Here is an 18,162-nt window from a genome sequence, read left to right on the forward strand (position 1 = left end):
ACCGTCCCTGTCTCAGACGGTCGCGCTGACTAGCTGCGTCTTATTACACTGGTCTCCTTCGTTATTAACGGGTTCGACAAACGGGACGTTATCTCAAGACGCCTGAAACCATCACAGTCCTCATGAATCCCGGTTTCTTCGGTTTCTGCGGTTGTTATCCCGCGATGGCTTCTGAAAAGCCTCGTGTTGACGATTGCAGGACTGGCGTCGGCACAGATATGGCTTTGCCAGGCCCTTGTCGTTCTAACGGCCGCATTGTCGACTTCACTGGATATGTAAATCGTGATAATCATAAATCCGATGCAGTGTAATCAGTTAGATCCCTTCTGGCGTCAAATTCCGAGTCCCAGATCGTGATGAACGGCCAGTCACAGGAATTACCATCTTCCCCATCGCCATTATCCCTCCAGCCCATACTGGGGCCCGAAGATGAAAGATCAGTTCATAAGTAGAGATTGAGAGACTCCCTCCGTGCGTTGATGGGATGGAGATATCTACCGAGGCCACAGAACCTTCTAATGTGGATCGCACTATCCAAGCATTCTTATCCCCGCCACGCAGCCTTAACGCTAAGGCTATCGCAGATCCGGGAACGATCGGATAAATCACAAACTAGCGATATCACCGCAATTGAGTCCCATCTCAGAAGCGGCTGACGAGGATGTCCCTGAAGAGAGACCCAGACTGTCTCCACTGCGTCCCGCAAACGATGAAAATTCAACTTTCCGGGCGGTGACGTTCACATCCGAAGATGTCAGGCCTTTATCACGAACGACGTCTGCTTCAGCATTTGAAAATCAGAGTGAAACTGTCATAATGCAACCGGAGGATTTTTCAAATCCATCTTCGTGGAGTCCACCGGATCCAGATCCCGGTTCAGCCTCGTTTCAGCCGCCTGATGTGGACATGTCCTCCACGGAAGATTCGACCAACGACGTAGAAGGATCTATATTCGACAACGACGATTACTATCACTCCGACACATCCAGCTATACAGCTTCCTTGCTATCAGATGTAGAAGACTACGCCTATGAAAATGGTCGACGATACCACTCTTATCGTGAGGGTCTCTACGTCCTCCCCAACGACGAACAAGAGCAAGACCGACAAGATCTACTGCATCACGTCCGCAATCTAGTCCTCAATGGTGCACTCTTCCGAGCCCCGCTGGACAATTCTATCCAACGAGTGTTAGACATTGGCACGGGCACGGGCATCTGGGCCATCGACTTTGCAGATAGCTATCCCAGCGCCGAAGTCATCGGTACAGATCTCAGTCCCATCCAACCATCCTGGGTCCCACCCAACCTGCGCTTCCTAGTCGATGACGCTGAGGAACCGTGGCTTTTTAGTGCCAGCCGGCCATTTGATTTTATCCATGCACGGGATTTAGGCGGTGCGATCGCCGATTGGCCCCGGCTGCTGCGACAGGCGCATGAGCATCTCAAGCCCGGTGGGTGGATCGAGTTGCAGGAGTTTGAAGTCACGCTCAAATCGGATGATGATACCATGCGTCTGGCACCGACATTATGCGAGTATCTTGATCGATTGCATGAGGCTAGTGAGGCATTTCAAAGACCGATGAATATCGCTGAGGGACACCGGCAACGTCTGGTAGAGGCTGGGTTTGAAGATGTTCGGGATGAGGTGTACAAGGTATGAAAATGACCCTGGTCTTTTTAGTTTGATGTATGACTCGTTTAGTGTCTTGGTATGATTGTACTTTTGCCTTTTTCGAACAGTGGGGGCTAACCTGGGCGCTTGGAATCTTTCCGTTTCTTTTCTGGCGAGTAGGTTCCTTCCAGTGCTTGGTCCGGGAATCCTATCCAGAAACAAATTGGTCGGTATAATTTGTGCTCGCTTTTGATGGCGGTCGAGTCTTACTCTCTGGCGCTGTTCACGAGAGTGCTGGGTTGGTCCAACAATGATACCCAGGTGTTCCTGGCTGGGGTTAGAAAAGATTTGAAGAACTCCCAGGTTCACACTTATTGCAATCTACACATTGTGTACGGTCGGAAGCCGCAGTTTGAAGCTGGACCTTGATTATCGGATTGATTAGTTGGTTCGGCAATCGAACTGGAAGAGAAACGACACCGAAGACAAATACGAGACATTCGGTGAGAAATGCACAATTTACTATCGCAGTCCAAGACAACGACATGGTTGAAGCCAAAGAAGGGAAAAAACCAACACGAGATGAGAGCAAACAAGGGAAAAACCAACATGACGATGAGGCTGTACCACTTGTTCCACTCATACTACCGCTTCCTTCCGCACTACTGCCACTACATGAACGCCATCAGCATTTAGTCTGCATCCAACAGTCTTGGTGCTGAGATGAGATCCTTTAGGCGGAGCTGAGCTTTATTATCTTCTCATCCTGTCACCATCCGATTCCATCTTCAACTCGACTGGTTTACTTCGCTCTAGTACGACCTTTCGATTGCACTTTTGACTGTCCTAGAGTTCTCATCTCTAAACGACCAGCCAGACCGGGGTGTATCTCGACACTACTCCTACTATAGGTCGATCACCGACAACCACCAAAAGTGTAAAATACCATGATAGAGGCCATTTGCAGGGCTCTAGGGTGTATTCCCTCCGCATCGAAATTGCATCTTAGCATGCTATCACCTAGCTTGTCCTCTGATATCCTATTTTGGAGCCTCTCTGCAGGATTTCTAGTAAGTTGTATCAATACTCTCTGATCTATGACAGCTACAGGTCCCTATAGCTATTATTTCACTTCTGCCCAACCACATCACTCCCAAAATTTATAGTCGAATCCTTATGCTACTGCTTATGTTATACTATATCTCTATATGCCACAGAGACAGCGCTAACCGTTGTGAAACACACCCCCAGGTCTTACTTGTCTTTGCATATAGTATCGTCTACCAGCTTTTCTTCTCACCCCTCGCTTGTTTCCCAGGCCCAAGGCTCTGGGCCATCTCACGCGTGCCCAATCAGTGGTCCGTGTTCCGGGGATACGCCCATCTAGACGCCACGACTTTACATGAGAGATACGGGCCCGTGATCCGCGTCGGTCCAAATGAACTTGTGTTTAATACACCCCGGGCCTTTCGGGATATCTATGGAGCTCGACCGGGAGGTTGTTTCCAGAAAGATCCGTCGCGTTATTTGGCCCCGGCGAATGGCGTCAATCATCTCATTGGTGAGATAGATAATGCCTCGCATGCTCGTCAGCGCAAGTTACTCGCGCCTGCATTCTCGGATCGAGCACTCAGGGAACAAGAACCTCTTATCACGGGGTATGTTGATACGATGATTTCTAAGGTGCGGGCGGAGATTCAAAAAGGGTCTTCGGTTCTTGATATTAAGAATTGGATGAACTATACTACGTTTGATATCGCCGGTGACTTGATGTTCGGTGAATCCTTCGGGTGTCTGAAGGATAGTCAATTACACCCGTGGATTGATTTGATATTCAAGTCTATTAAAGCGTTGGCGTATGATGGTATGGCGCGGCAGTTCCCCGTCTTTCATAGCTTGCTTTCTGCACTTATCCCAAAAGGTGTTAAGCAAAAGGCTGTGGAGCATTTTGATCTTGCTGCTCGTCGGGTTGATCGTCGGTTGGAGACGAAGACAACCCGGTCGGACTTTATGTCTGCGATTTTGCAGAATGGACTGAGTGAATCGAAAGAGCAGGATCATGATGGGCCGAGGATGATGACTCGTGCGGAGATTCATTCTAATGCGTTTATGTATGTCCTTTCTGTCAAACTACGACGTTTCCGCAGGTAAGCTGACCAATATGTTAGTTTGATCGTTGCAGGGAGCGAAACCAGCGCAACACTTTTATGCGGGTGTATTTTCTATCTCTGTACGAACCCTCGCGCTATGAGCCACGTGGTCAGCGAAATTCGATCTGTATTCCATTCAGCCGAGGACATTACATTCCGCAGCTCTGCTGCACTACCGTATCTGGCTGCTGTCATTGAAGAGTCGCTACGCATGTATCCACCTTTCGTGACCAGTCTCGCGCGCATCATCCCGGCGGGTGGAGCATCCGTTGATGGCCACTTCGTACCGGAGGGGGTGCGTACACTTCATCAAGTATTCTTCTACGGCCCTGTTAACACTTTACTAGACTGTCGTCAGTTGTCACCACTATGCCTCGTACCGCTCCACCTCCAACTTTGCCCTTCCAAACAATTTCATCCCGGAACGGTGGCTAGGGAACAACCCCCGTTTTGACGGGGACAAAAAAGACGTCCTGCAGCCCTTCAGCCTGGGACCGAGAGGTTGTCTCGGAAAGACGTAAGTCAATCACCAAGAGATCCCCCGCACATTCATTGTTTTCATCTGATTGATTACGCTAGATTGGCTTACTGCGAGATCCGGCTTATTCTCTGCAAATTACTTTATAATTTCGATCTCAACCTGTGCCCCGAGAGCGCTGATTGGGTAAATCAGAAGGTATATTTCCTGTGGGATAAACCTACGCTTATGGTTACCTTGCGGGATCGATTCTCGGATTATAATGAGGAGAATGCATAGATGGGTTTTCGAGATTGTGAATTAGATCCTGGTCAGACTTGGTCTTCGTGTTTTGATTTGATAACTTTTGGTCCCTGATCACGTTATTGATCATCGTTGCCTAGCGATTTATCAGGAGTTTTAGAAATTCTATGTGCATTGTAATTAGTGGATGCGTGGTTAGCTTGACGGATTTCTTTCCCGCTGAGCAGGGTCAAAGTAAAATATAACAAATGCTAACTACAGCTATCTACTTCATACGTAATATTTCCATAATAGGGTGACCTTAGTCCACTGAATTCTCTACGGTTAATAAGATCTTCACGTTATCGATCTTGCCTGCTATAATGAAGTCCATAGTCCCAAAACAAACTTTATTTAATATCTGATACTGTTACTACATTATATTTCATATTTAATACTGAGTAGGGTAAGCACTGGTGGCAGATTGAGTAGATCATGACAGATCGAGGTACGAATGAGAAAGACCGTCGTAGTAGAGAGATCAGAGTGATAAACAACGCCACCTCGATAGCAATGGGAGCAAGGCACACTACCATCTCTCAGAGCAATGTTTGAGGCCGAATAGATCGATCACACAAAGACGAAATGTACTGTAAATCATAGAAATAAGGATAATGAGACAAATGGAATCTAAACAAAACGGATGAAGACTGCGAGGACGTATGTGAAGCGTATCGCTAGAGCAAGACAAGCAAATTAATAAAGCAAACAAACAAATAAACAGATCATTCTTCGATGATTAGATGAAACACACGAGACCGATATGTAGCCAGACTACACGAGAGAAAGTTGATAACTAGACAGCCGATCCTCTATATCAGAGCCATAGCCATTAATCTGTCAGGATTTCCCCTACTCTATATCATTCTTATTATTCCTACTTAATACATCGGGATATATGATTGTTCAACCAAATAAACTACAAGTTGCGACGCTTTTTAGTCCTACGTGGATTCTAGCCTCTAGGTACTGTAAAAATATACTTCTATATTAGAATATGTATGCTTTTTTTAAATTGTAAACCCTGATAGGCCTTCAAATTTATCTTATAAATCACAGCTTGAGACGTTAGGTAGATAGATAAGTAAGACAAATTTTTAAAAAAAAAGAAAGAAAGAAAGAAAAGGAAAAGAGAAAGAAAAAAGAACTGCCCACGGCCGGAGTTGCACCGACGGTCTCTCCATGACTTGTAATTTGGTAATTACAATACGAGTGGAGCGCCTTACTACTTGGCCACGCAGGCTTGTTAACGAAAGAAAACACAGAGACATTATCCTATATTCAATCACTATCCAGAACTAAGACCAAGAGGAACTATAGTTAGCGGGTTCCAGCGATCTATACCCCACTAAAATATACTATCACTCTATACAACTCTATATAATATATTATATAACACTCTTAAAGACTCTTCCTATTAATTATTTATAGTAAAATAAAAGAAATAGTCTTTTTTATAGTAAATTATATATTTTGAAAGAAAAATATGGTTTCTTTGGGGGTATAAGTCAAAAGTGTCAACAAAGAAATAAGAGATATATCTTTAACACACAAACAACACCACTACCTTCTTCTTCTTCGCTCACCACCCACCTTAAAACGATCACTCACAGACGGAAGATCATAGAGAATTTAATTAATCTCTAACGTAGTACTAGTAGTAGATTACGTAGTAATAAATACGTCAGAATCGGAATCCTTAAATAGCGATAGCGAGAGTAAAGACACCGACATGTTGTGAAATTCGATACTTAGTAATAATCTTGAGAAGTGGTAAAATAAGGTGCTTAAAAGTTTTTCTGCATTAAAAAATGTTATACAATCTAGAGGTTTGGGTACGTGTGAGCTGGATGCCCCGACCGTGCTTTCTTATGTTACTAATTTACTGAATACTCTAACTATTAATCACAGTATGTATTTTCAATAACACAACTTTACAACACACAAGCCCGTGTGGCCAAGTGGCTAAGGCGTCGCACTTGTATCGGTATTACACACCATACACTAATGGAGAGATCCATGAAAAAAATGCGAAGATTCGGTGGTTCAAATCCGCCCCCGGGCTAAATTTTAGTTTTTTTATTTATTTTAAAACTACTCTCTTAGTAGAACTCTCTATAGATAGACTAAAGATGTCTAAAATGAAGTAATAAAAGATTAAAAAGTAGTAAAACAGGATATCTTTCTCGTGCTCATCTAATGTTTCCCTCTTTCGTCTTATCCTTTCCCTTTCTCTATTGTCCGAGTTCCCAAGTTCTATGGAAGGCAAAAAAACCGACTAATCACGCGACCCACCATTTATGGCCTACGATAGAGCCTATAGACATTGTAGCCTGTGATAATAGCAAGAATAATGAAGATTTAATCGTACGGACTCTATAGAGCAATCCATATATGACTTACCAAATTTGCCTTTTTTTACCGCATCCCGACTCTGTGGATGTTACGACCAAAGTCAAATGATTAGTCTAGAGAAAGATAAAGGAGAAAAAAAGGAAAATAGGAGGGAGGTATCTTTAGGCTGAAGAAGGGTAGTTGTAGGGCCTAGGAAAACAAAGAAACTGCATGTGCTTTATTTACCTCACCCCGCCATTATTTCCTACTACTCTTACAAAAGCTCTTCCCTTTGAAAATATTTACGTGCCTCTTGTAAACAATCTTTTAAAGCCACCAAGACTAATAGTATGTGTAGATTAAACAAAACGAATTTAATTTCTAAGCTGCTACTAACCTAGTCTATGTCTTCTAACTATGTTAGGCCATCAAGACTGAAGGTGGTCAGAAAAACGGTGCTTAATCCTCACCAGACTCTGATATTTTATTACTATGCCAAGCTATATACTCCTAGCTGTCCTCGAAGAGACATAAACTAGTGTTATAAGACATAAAGTACAGTAGCACGACGAACCTATGCTACTAGGAAATATTTACTCAGCCAATCAATCTATAGATCTCTAACGAAGCAGGACATAAAGGGGGAAGAAGAGGTCTCTTATAGGTCGACAGAACAAGGCTTAGGGCCTGGAAAAACAATGAATCTACCATCAGGAGGGGATCTCAGTCAGTTTTGTTTTCTTATCTTATTGTGTACTAAAGATAGAAAAAACCCATAAGCCCGGTGGGGGGGGAGAGAGAGAGAGAGAGAGAGAGAGAGAGAGAGAGTGCTTACATGTATCAAACCACTACATTTAATGCAAAGAACCAGTTCAAAAATAGCGGAGGCCCTTCTAGGCTGATCTTCTTTACACGTATAGTTATCCATATGACTCCGTAGAGGCTGACTAGCTTTCTCTTCTATTTCTATTGTCCAAAGTGGACTCTTCGCTCTAGTGCAGTGTTCTTCATGAAGTTAAGTAGTATAGAGCAAACTGTGACAATCGTTATAATAAAATAAGTTGGGCCTCTTATCGACTAGTAGTCTGAATTTATGGATCAATTTTATCCGCTTACACAGTTCGTACTAAGGTACTACTAGATTATCTGGCTTTGTACCTGTACTATATTGTAGTGGTGGCTTAACGATGACTCGTGAAAAACACATTTTTTAAAGTAGAAGGGCTCGTTCAGTCACTCCACCGCTCTTTTCTTCCTATTATTCCCGATTGGCGCCTCATTGTGATAAATTACTTACTATTCTATGTCTCCTTCCTTCCTGCTTTTGGTAAGTAAGACTGAAGTCTTTGTGAGCAATCAAACTGTTGGCGTACTCTGTGCCACTACGTAAGGAAATAGAAGTGGAAAAGCACATCGATTTCGACTATCTAGGAAGGCACGAGACAAACAGAGCATCGAGGGCCGCAATAGGCTCAAGGAGCAAACGCGGGTCCTGGAGTATAAAGAGGAAGGAGAAAATCAGCCACTCTGTCACAAACATTAGGAAAGCGAGTAGATGGTATTCTATTTATGGGTGGTCGGTCTTCGAGCTAACTCAAATCATCAATCTTTCAACCTTCACACGCTCTTGATTCCAATTTTCGCACTCCCACTCACACTCTCACTTGCAGTCTTCTCCCTCCCCCTCCACTCCTCAAGGAGCTGACTTCCCAGCAAGAACCTCCAAGATGGTCTCCAAAAAGATCATGGCCACACGGCTAACAGGACGCTTCGGTTCGTGACCCACTGGTGCTAGCTTAAAAAATGTACTGACTTCTGAATAGAGTGTCCGGACTGTGGATGGATACTCTACTGCTACCCTTACTCTCCGGATGAGCCCATTAGAATCGTACCAGGTTTCTGTGACTGCAAACACCCATGGTGGCAAAGGTTGACAAAAGAGAGAATGATTGGCGAGAGACACAGATGGGACAGCGAGGGAGAGAGAATGAACGTCGAGGAAGAGACCGAGCCTGATGATTCAGTTGAATTTAATACTGAAACGGAAAAATATGCAAAGGCAGTTTTGGAGGAAATTCGCAAGCTCCCTGGTGGTCGTTTCTCCTCGTTCTTGGCAGATAACAGCTTCCCCCGTCAGGTTTCCCACCAGGACGCTCTAATCGGGGACCCCATCCTACCCAAGCCACCCCTCAGGCTAATTGCAGATTCCATCATCTCAGGAATTCAACTGAAAGAGACCCAGAAGAAGCGTTATGGAGATTTAATTAGGTATTCTGCACGGATCGAGGATGGTCTCTGTGATCAGTTGACTCCGGCAGCGAGGGAGGTTTTCGAGAAAGGCTCTATCACATTGGATGAGTAGGTGTCTCTATTCTAGCCCTATCTGACGAAAGAAAGCTAACCTATCCTAGCTTGATCGGAATTGGGGGTAACCCTGACAGTGATGATCGCTCCGGAGTCTATCTCCATATTCTGCGGATTCCGAACATGTTCTACCTGTATGTTGGTCAAGCGGTTGTTCTTTCGGAGCGGATTCAATACCAACACAACGACCCCGAGAAACGACGCAAATACCCCTCATTGCATTACAAGGTGTGGGAGGAACTTGAAGGACAGGACGACTTCGAGTCTATTTTCGTGACACTTGGTACAGTGGGCCATTATCCGCGAGATAGCTCTGAGCAGCTCTCCCTGAATCTTCTCGAGATGTTTGGGGCCTGTATTCTACAGACCCTAAAGTCTTCGGACCTTGAGTTCTGGCTCCCTGAAGGTTTCCCAGTACGTTGGGCCGATCGGGGCTTAAATGTGGCTCTCCCTCTATGGCAAGGATATATTTCAAGGGGATCTAGTCAGATTCTCCAGGCTGATATGAAGATGACGAAAGAGGAATTTTCTGCAGCGCTTCATGGTGCAAACGAAACTCGGCGCCAATGGGCAATTAATGTCAAAAATTCTTACCAGTCTCTTCGAGTCCATCCCGACCCACAGATGCAAGCAATCTGGTGGAAATATTTCGAGAAATGCTGCGCCGCTCGGGACCAGCTATTTCTTGGTCGAACGAAAAGCTATTACACGACCCAGAATAACTCTCGAAAGAATGCGCTCGACTTCCTCGCCAATGGCAAACAATGCAAAATAGTGCAGAGTAATTGGGGCAGCTATTCAGCTTCGTATGCTGATTATAGCTTCAACCTCGGCCTCAAAGCACATTGTTTCAATCATCTTGTCAAGCAAAGCAGATCTGGGAAGTTCGATTATTTCGTTGATGGTAAAATGGCCTTCCTCCGACCCATCTTGGTCGACACACCAACCAACTTACGCTATGCTCCCAACGCCCTACCAACAGATCCTGCAAGCCGGCTCATAATTCTTGCAGATACAGACAAGGGAGATGGGACCGGGAAACTGCGGTATCTCTTCACTAAAGGAACTAAGGTCGTTGAAAAGCTCAACCGGCTTGTGGATCTTTTCGAGGGCATAGATTATGATACATCTATGAGCCTAGAGCGCCGGCATTCAAGTGGCATGAGGTCAAGAGAGACAGAATGAATCCCAAGTCGAACAACGTTTCAAAAACATGTCTACCCAAAACGCTGATCCATGTACCATCAAGCACATTCGGGCATTGCCATGATCACTAGCGCGCACAATTGTATGAGACCTTTCCCCAGTTTCGTTGAGATCCTGCCACTCAGGATTGCAACGCCTGAGTGCCTCGGTATCCTGTAAGCTCAGGGCAATTTCAACAGCCCCGAGAACACTCATCTCATGTATCCTGTTTCCCAAGTTAACTTCTCTTTGGAATCACATTCCTCATCAGTTCCTATCATTTTTCTCCTTGATTCCATTGCTCTGATTAGCCATTGAAATGTATTTCATAGCCTGAATTGTTGACAATAAATTTGCTACCCAAGATACCACAATTCATGTAACTTGATCTAATCTTCGCACGAGAAAAATTTTGGTTCCTTCAAGCAGCCTGTAAAGATGGGACATGGGCATGGGGCCAAGGATGTGGCTGTGGAGAGATCGGGAGGTAGAAATACAAGGGTAGAATTGGGGTTAAGATATGGTCAGAGGTTAGATTTACCTATCCACACTAAGAGTACACACAGGAACAGCCAGAGTATGAGCATATAAGAATAAAATCAAATCAAGGTATGTAAGAAAAAGAGGAAAAAAAAGTACAGGAGCCGGTGCGCTGGATCATGCTGTCGTGGATAAGAGAAAAAGGGAAAAAAAAGGTATCAAAAATCATTAAGTAATAGGGATAGATGTGTACAGTGTAAGGTGAAGTACATGATAGACATCCAAAGAAAAGGAAACATTACCACACAAACCCCCCGAGTGAGAAAGGTAGGAATGCGCAGATATAGATGTAGATGCAAACGCAGAGCATCCAAATCAACATCTAATCAACGCATCTGCGAAAAAAAGGTCGAAGAAAAACAGGATAGGACAAAAATAATCCCGTCCCTAATCCCGAGAATCGCTTTTCGTTTCTTCTCTCTCACTCCCTTAGACAAGAGCGTAAGCCAGAGCGAGGACAGCACCACCCAGAGTCCAGCTGTTACCGACCAGAGAGCCGGCAGCGTTAGGCGCAGCAGGGTAAGTGACAGCCGGGGCGGAGGTGCTAGCAGCACCAGTCTGGCTAGGAGCCAGAGGAGTGCTGCTGGCAAGGGGGTGGACGAAGCCGGGCGCGAAGAAGACTTGACGGGGCTCGAGATCGGGCTGGAGGTCGAAGTGGAGGTCTGGACCACGGCGGTGGTGGTGATAGTCGGGGTTGGGGTGGGAGTGGGAGTGCTGGTGGAGCAGTCGCCGGTGACGGTCACGGGCATCCAGTTGATGTTCTTGGAGTCCAGGGTGTGCTGGACGGTGACGGTGCCTTGGGCAGCGGAGCAGGAGGCGTAGGTTGTGCCGGCGATGGCGCAGGAGACGGTGGCGGTGCTGGAAAAGAGTTAGTATGCGCGATGCGATGCGATGCGATACCCGGGGGGCGTTGGTGGAAGTTCATTACTTACCTGCCGTCGGCGTAGGCCTGGTACAGCTCAGCAGAGCTGGGGGCAGCGATGGCGGTCATGCCCTTGCCGGGGATACCGCAGTCAGCAGAGGCGACACTGGTAGGGCAGGTGACCAGGTAGGTGGTGGCATCGCCGGCCTATATCAGAGATGGATTAGCGATATGTCTTGAATGCCTCGCGCAAGTGTTCGAATATGGAGGACTCTATTGCGACGCGCACAATGATACATACCTTGCTGATGATACCAGCCTCGAGGGTGCGACCCTGGAAACCAGGCAGAAGCAGAGTAGCGGTTTGACCGGCCGCGGCAGCAGTAGCGCCAGTGAGGAGAGCGACAGTGTGGAAACGCATGATGACTTTGTTGTGTTTGGATTTGAGATGAGACGGGATTCAGGGTCCAAGGAGTGTAAAGAGTGTAATTGGCGACGAAAAGAGTACTTTAAAGCAGGATCAACGACTGGCCGAAAAAGAGTGACTGGATCTTTAAAAGATCGTTAACGAGAGACTGAGAAGCGAAGGGAAGGACGGGGGCCAGAAGCGTCGCGCGCGTAAGTAGAGACTGGGGGAGTGTGGAAAAGGGAAGAAAGGAAGAGAGAGAGAGGGAGAGAGAGGAAGGATGAGATGAAGTTGCCGCCCCCAGGCCCCTCGTCCAGTCCCTTAGTCCCCTAGTCCTGCCAAAAGTCTGCTAGTTTGTTAGTCTGGGGGCGCAAGGACCCGAAAGAGGGGGGGGAATCATCAATCATGACAGACAGAGGGGGGTAGCGCGATACGCCCATACTGGGAATTAGGGTGGACTCAGGTACCAACACAAATGAGCAGACTGTAGGGTTCTGGGCTACATACGAAAGCGACCTTGGCGAGCGTTACCCGGGAAGCTACTGGAACATTGATAGGCTGGTAATTGCCAAGAGGAGCCGGAGGCGCATTGCAAGGCATCGTGGGATTGGAAGTAATTTACTCATTTGGGTGAAGGCGAGCGGCTAACGAAAAGGCAAAGGGAAAAAGGGAACGGTTCAGGTACCAAAACTCAAAAAAACGGGGCCAGGAACAGGGCCAAACTGGATCCCCAGGGGTTCATTCAGTACATACTGTATGTATTTATGTATTGAGTATTATTCACCCCCCCAAGTTCACGAAGTTTAGTGTCACTGACCAAGTCAAGTGGGAAAAAAAGGGGGCCACGCCAGTATCCTCCATCCAGAGAACGCTAGAACAATCTCGGATTAGAGTCCGGTGGAAATCCATGAAAATCTAATTTTCCAAGGGTTGGGCCGATTATTTGCCCAGCTGCCATGCCCGATAGGGAAGGTTGTGATGACGGTCGTCATAAACTGTGGGTGATGAGTGGTTTGCGAAAGGAAAAAAACCGGTGGTCTTGATGGTCTTTTTCGTAAAAGACCCCCCTCCTGATCATGATCTCGAGTCCAGAACTTGGTCCCTGCTCCCTGGCCCGGCCCTGTGATTATTATTTTTCCACCCTTGAAGAAGTTGGAGGGGGGGCTTCTGGGTCCTAGCGAAGATTCAATTTAAATGAGGGTGGAGAAAGGGAAAAAAAGCCACCGATGAGTTTGGGGTTCATTTATGCCTGGATGCCTTAGGTGTTCACAGTTCATCGCTTGGGATTACCTCAGCTTAAATCAGGTGGAACTTTAAAGTGCCCTACAAAGTATACTCTCGTAGAAATCAGAATACAATATTCCATTATTGATAGTCTGTACTCCGTAAATAGAGTCGCATTACTTACGCGCCGGCCCCAGGTTACCTTTTCCCAACATGCAATCCTCCCTCACTACTGTATGCACTACTCTGCAGCTGTGCTCGACTAAACTAGCGCCGGCCCGCGGCTGCACCTAAATGTTCCCCTCGACCATTTTGACCCTGCACGAGGCGGAGCCCAGAGAACTAGCGCGGCCACAGTGAAACGCCGCTACAGAGTACAGCTTGGTGCAGCACTACAGTTACAGATGCAAAATACCCTCTCTCATGATACTGTCAACAACAATGATAGTCATAAAAATAGCATCCATTCTAAACCCAACTTTCACACTCCCTTAGATCGCCCAACATGATTCAATATCCCACACCCAAGTCCCGTCACAAGTAAAATCCCATTAAACACAGCCATTATATAGAACGGAGTCCCCGAGGACAACACATCAAAGAGCAATCCACCCACTTTCGTGAGAATCAATATCCCCGCCCCGCCGTACAGCGAGTACACCCCGGCAATGGACCCCTTCAAGTGTGACAGGTGCTGCAGCCGATGGTTGACGGAGCGGGCCAGAAGCGGCTGGTTCTCGCCTTCTCCACCGGGATGATTGGCCCCCTCGTGATCGACATTTTGCTCGGCGTAGATTTTACGAAGTGTGTTGTCGTCAACGCCGACCTCGAGGATTCCATTGCTGAGCACGGCTAGACTGCACACGATGGCGCCAATCTGACTAATTCCTAGTAAGGCCATCACGATGAAAACGCCGGCATTGCCATCGGGTCCTTTGTATTGCGGGTTTGGTAGTAGCCCGAATGCGAGATAACCCACCACGCCGACCAAGGCTGCCACGAGGAGAGGCACGTTGTACCGCCGAGACTTGTCGGTGAGATATCCGAATGCCGGTGCAGCAATGAGGGCGATCAGTTGGGATACACCAGTCAAGATAGAGGCCAGTATGTAAGCGCGCGGGCACGCCTTTTTGATATCCCCAAGCCCGGAATTAGACATTGGGTCGTGATCTCCGTCGCAGAGTCCAGACACTCGGTAATAGTGGTTCACAGCCAGAGGAATGAATAATGAGATTCCCACTGAGGATGCGCGGGCAACGAATCCTCCCACGTATCCGAGACCAATGCTGCGATTCCGGAATCCTAGGAGTATTGCCGTGGTCAGTTGTTTCCAGTACGGCAGTCTTTCTGGTCCGTTGAAATGCTCGTCCTCCTCATCGAGGTCACCCGTGTGTCGATTGCACAACGCCCGCCACCCTTTCCCTTCCTCCTCGGGCAGATTCCTCAGACCGATGAAGCTGATCAAGCTGATCACCATCGCAACCGCGGCAACCAGGTAATAACTCCGTTGGATAGCTTGCGTGGGCGAAAGACCGAGTTTCTCAAATCGAGCCGGAAGGGGTAAAAAAACACCGAGTGACACAAGCGCACCACAGCCGGCAAACAAGCCAACAAACCCGGATAATCGAGCAGATGGTGATGCGTGAGAACTCGTGTCATCACTGCGGTGACCATTCAACCGTGCCGGGGTTATCGTCAACTCGGACGAGACCGACACCCGATAAGCCTGATCCCGCAACGCCTTACCCGTGACGGTAGGCAGAACGGCGGTGACCATCGTCGACACCGCCGAGCCACCAACACTAAACAACAACCTCCCCAGAAGCAGCTGCGGATACACATTCGTGGCCTGCACGAAAAGAACCAACGCAACAGCAATGACCGCATAGCCAATAGTGCACACCTTTATCATATCAGCAACCACGACATCGCGAGCGAAGGGATGATCATGAAGCGCTGCACTTACATAGCGAACACCAATCCGATCAGAAAGAACCCCCCAAAGCGGACAAGCAGCGAGAGCAAGCAGCTCATCTGCAAAACCTAACGTGCCAACCGCATCGCCCTCACCATCGTGCAACCCGATCAGATCCGTGACGACGAACGAGACGGAGGAATTGATGAACACGAGGAAGGCGATGGAGAAGGGACAAACCGCTAGTAGGTATGTCAGTGTTTGGGCTCGAGAGGCCGTGAATAATGCGGGTGAGGAGGCCATTGCCATAGCAAGGGCATTGCTCTGGTGATTGAGGGGGAATTGGAAAAGAGAAAGATGGAGATGGGGGGATTACCCCAGGGCTGCCCGGATCGACCGATTGTCTCAGCTGGTTACGTCGCCGATGGCGGGGCGGCACGTGATTCGATCAGATAAATGGCGATCGGCTTGGCGGGTTCCACGGTTTGTCTGAAGAATTGGAACAATTGAATTGAAGATAAGCCTAGATTAGTATATCGTATATTCATTCCAATGAAAGTTATTTCCGTTTTGAATAAATTCAAAACTGTATTATATCGTGAGGTGGATGTACACAGCCTTAACAGTGCCCAAAATACATTCCCACTTCCACAATACCAACACATCACGCACTCTCCCTATACCCATCCAAGCCCCTCGAAAAAGTATCAATCCGATCCCCAAACTTCCTCGAAGGCGGATTCCTCTGCCAATAAAACCACAACGCGGCCGAAAGAATCGTCGTCGGCACCGTCAAAACCCAATAAATCCAAAACTTCCCCGAAACCCTCCACCCAAGATTCTGATCATAATTGAAAAACGACATACTAAACATCGCACAGATAAACGTCGGCGGCAAAAAGGTAAAAGTGACAAAAGCAAGTGTCTTCAATGCCGCACTATCATCCATCAAGACTAACGCGTCATGTCGTGCAACCGTCTGGAACGTAAGTTGGATCTCATTCTGTAGTCGTTTTTCATTGGCGATGGATCGGTGGCGGAGACTGGAGAGGTAGCTTTGTGAAAAGGAGAGGCTGGATTGGATTTCTTGTAAGACGTTGCGGTCTTGGCGGAAGGGGGGGAAGGGAGTTGAGAGGCCGGGACTTGAGCCGGTGCTTGAATTAGTGGGACTCATGTTTGCGCGGTGGTTTTCGAGGATACGCTCGATTGTTTGTAGGGCTACGTCGAGGGTTTCAGTGACGTGGATAGAGTGGCGGGCGATGTCGTGTAATTCACGGTAATTTGGCTTTGGCCTTTCATTTTTCGTAAGGATTTGTTTCTGTCCTTTTTCGATTGGTCGGATTAGGTTGCGAATTGACCAGACTGCGCGATCTTCGAATTCGGAGACGGATTCGAGGATATATAGGTAGACCCAGAATGGGTCGGTGAGGAGATGTTCATCGGGGATGATATCTGTGAATGGGTGTGATTTGTTGTCGAAGATGAGAATGCCCGTTTGGTTTTTGCCAGATGTCCATCTTGTGAAAATGTTGAACTTGGACCAGCTGTAGTCGTCGGTAGACTTTATCACTTTTGACTGGAAGAAGGACCATGTGTCTACCAAGTTGTGTTAGAGTTGTGATTGTATCACTCGGATTAGGACACATACTTAGACTGGTTATTCTTCCTCTATCTCGAGTCGCTTCACAGCCAAAGAACCCATTTGACCTTTTCAGATGATTGGTCCACCAGATTGAGGGCATGAGAAAAGTCTCAGTCAATGCTACTTTGCAATCATGGCAGTCCCGAATCTCATTGGCACTCGCTAGTCTTTTGGAGGTTAGCATTTTTTACAACCAATTGACCCGGGCGCATCGACGAACGTACATAATATAAACCTGGGTATCTTTATCTATAACATCAAGTGCCAGACGGCCGTCCCTGGCCATCAAATGCATGGGATTGATAGTCTGCTCTCGCCATTCATCGCCTAAACCATTAGTATGGGCTGGATCATGGAAGAAGTTGCGTTGCCTACCTTGTCTCCATTGCAATAATGTCGACCTGTGGTAGCATGGGCGACTACTGGGTTTGATCATTTTGGCACCGGGATTACTATAGTCTAGGTGGCTTAGAATGTGTCGCGAAGCTTAGAATGTGTCGCGGAGGTCCTTGACTCGGGGAGTATTTATGTATGGGAGTTGCGGGGTGAGGCTGAATTCAACGGGCAGTGCACGGGCGACATGAGATTAACCCAGGGTCAAATGATTAGCCAGTTTCATGCCTCAAAAAAGCAGGTAGAGATCTGAACAGCCCAGGTGCAATTGTTTTATGATCGCGATCGATGATGAAGCCCGAGGTTCCACACGAATCGCCTCTCCGAATTACAAGCTAACCTCTAAACAATCCTACTGAGGTGTGGGATTTGGGGTCCAAAGAGATACGACGTTTAGTGCACCTTAGCGCCTTCTGTGACGTGTCACTCGATTTGCTTACCGCTGGTCCAGAACTCAGCCCCACGCGATTAGCCTTGTTGATCAGGACCAATCAGCCTTGATCTGCAATTTGCTCTAGGTTCTATAGAAGAAAGCTTAATGATATTCAACAATGACGCCAGTCGGGGATAATGAGTTGCCGTATTCCCTAGATCAATATTTTTGAGATATGGGGAAAGGAAAAACGATGAACAAAGCATTCAAGGTATCTTGGTCATTTTCAGGAGGAACAGGGAATACAGCGAGGCTATTTTAAGCTAACCGCGGTAAAGATGGGTGGACATATACAAGAACGTGAGGAAAATATGGGTTTAGTCCAGGTACATAGTTTGTC

At 47.0% G+C, this 18,162-nt stretch overlaps 5 protein-coding genes across 5 annotated transcripts; 3 read left to right on the forward strand and 2 right to left on the reverse strand.

Moving 5' to 3' along the window:
* Window positions 1-816: 816 nt before the first annotated feature.
* Window positions 817-2,043, forward strand: N7473_012798 (class I SAM-dependent methyltransferase; the record flags this gene model as incomplete). Its single annotated transcript, XM_057158737.1, has 2 exons — window positions 817-1,656; window positions 1,795-2,043. The coding sequence occupies 2 exons, from the start codon at window positions 817-819 to the stop codon at window positions 2,041-2,043; spliced, it is 1,089 nt and encodes a 362-aa protein (XP_057002691.1).
* A 518-nt stretch (window positions 2,044-2,561) lies between these two features.
* Window positions 2,562-4,707, forward strand: N7473_012799 (cytochrome P450; the record flags this gene model as incomplete). Its single annotated transcript, XM_057158738.1, has 5 exons — window positions 2,562-2,684; window positions 2,866-3,725; window positions 3,783-4,059; window positions 4,112-4,281; window positions 4,344-4,707. 5 exons carry the CDS (start codon window positions 2,562-2,564, stop codon window positions 4,519-4,521), a joined length of 1,608 nt encoding a protein of 535 aa, XP_057002692.1. The 3' UTR covers window positions 4,522-4,707.
* Window positions 4,708-8,845: 4,138 nt separating this feature from the next.
* Window positions 8,846-10,407, forward strand: N7473_012800 (uncharacterized protein; the record flags this gene model as incomplete). The annotated part of the gene is made up of 2 exons (XM_057158739.1): window positions 8,846-9,216; window positions 9,270-10,407. 2 exons carry the CDS (start codon window positions 8,846-8,848, stop codon window positions 10,405-10,407), a joined length of 1,509 nt encoding a protein of 502 aa, XP_057002693.1.
* Window positions 10,408-10,920: 513 nt separating this feature from the next.
* Window positions 10,921-12,590, reverse strand: N7473_012801 (putative GPI anchored glycoprotein). The gene is made up of 3 exons (XM_057158740.1): window positions 12,111-12,590; window positions 11,880-12,016; window positions 10,921-11,805 (listed from the first exon to the last, which is right to left on the reverse strand). Exons 1-3 carry the CDS (start codon window positions 12,228-12,230, stop codon window positions 11,274-11,276), a joined length of 789 nt encoding a protein of 262 aa, XP_057002694.1. The 5' UTR covers window positions 12,231-12,590; the 3' UTR covers window positions 10,921-11,273.
* A 1,330-nt stretch (window positions 12,591-13,920) lies between these two features.
* N7473_012802 (putative MFS transporter) lies at window positions 13,921-17,282 on the reverse strand (the record flags this gene model as incomplete). The annotated part of the gene is made up of 4 exons (XM_057158741.1): window positions 13,921-15,596; window positions 16,222-16,950; window positions 17,003-17,163; window positions 17,221-17,282. The coding sequence occupies 4 exons, from the start codon at window positions 17,280-17,282 to the stop codon at window positions 13,921-13,923; spliced, it is 2,628 nt and encodes an 875-aa protein (XP_057002695.1).
* Between the last annotated feature and the right edge of the window lie 880 nt (window positions 17,283-18,162).

The sequence above is a fragment of the Penicillium subrubescens genome (assembly GCF_028828155.1).
Source record: "Penicillium subrubescens strain IBT 31985 chromosome Unknown utg000011l_segment0_segment0, whole genome shotgun sequence".
NCBI classification, from domain to species: Eukaryota; Fungi; Ascomycota; class Eurotiomycetes; order Eurotiales; family Aspergillaceae; genus Penicillium; species Penicillium subrubescens.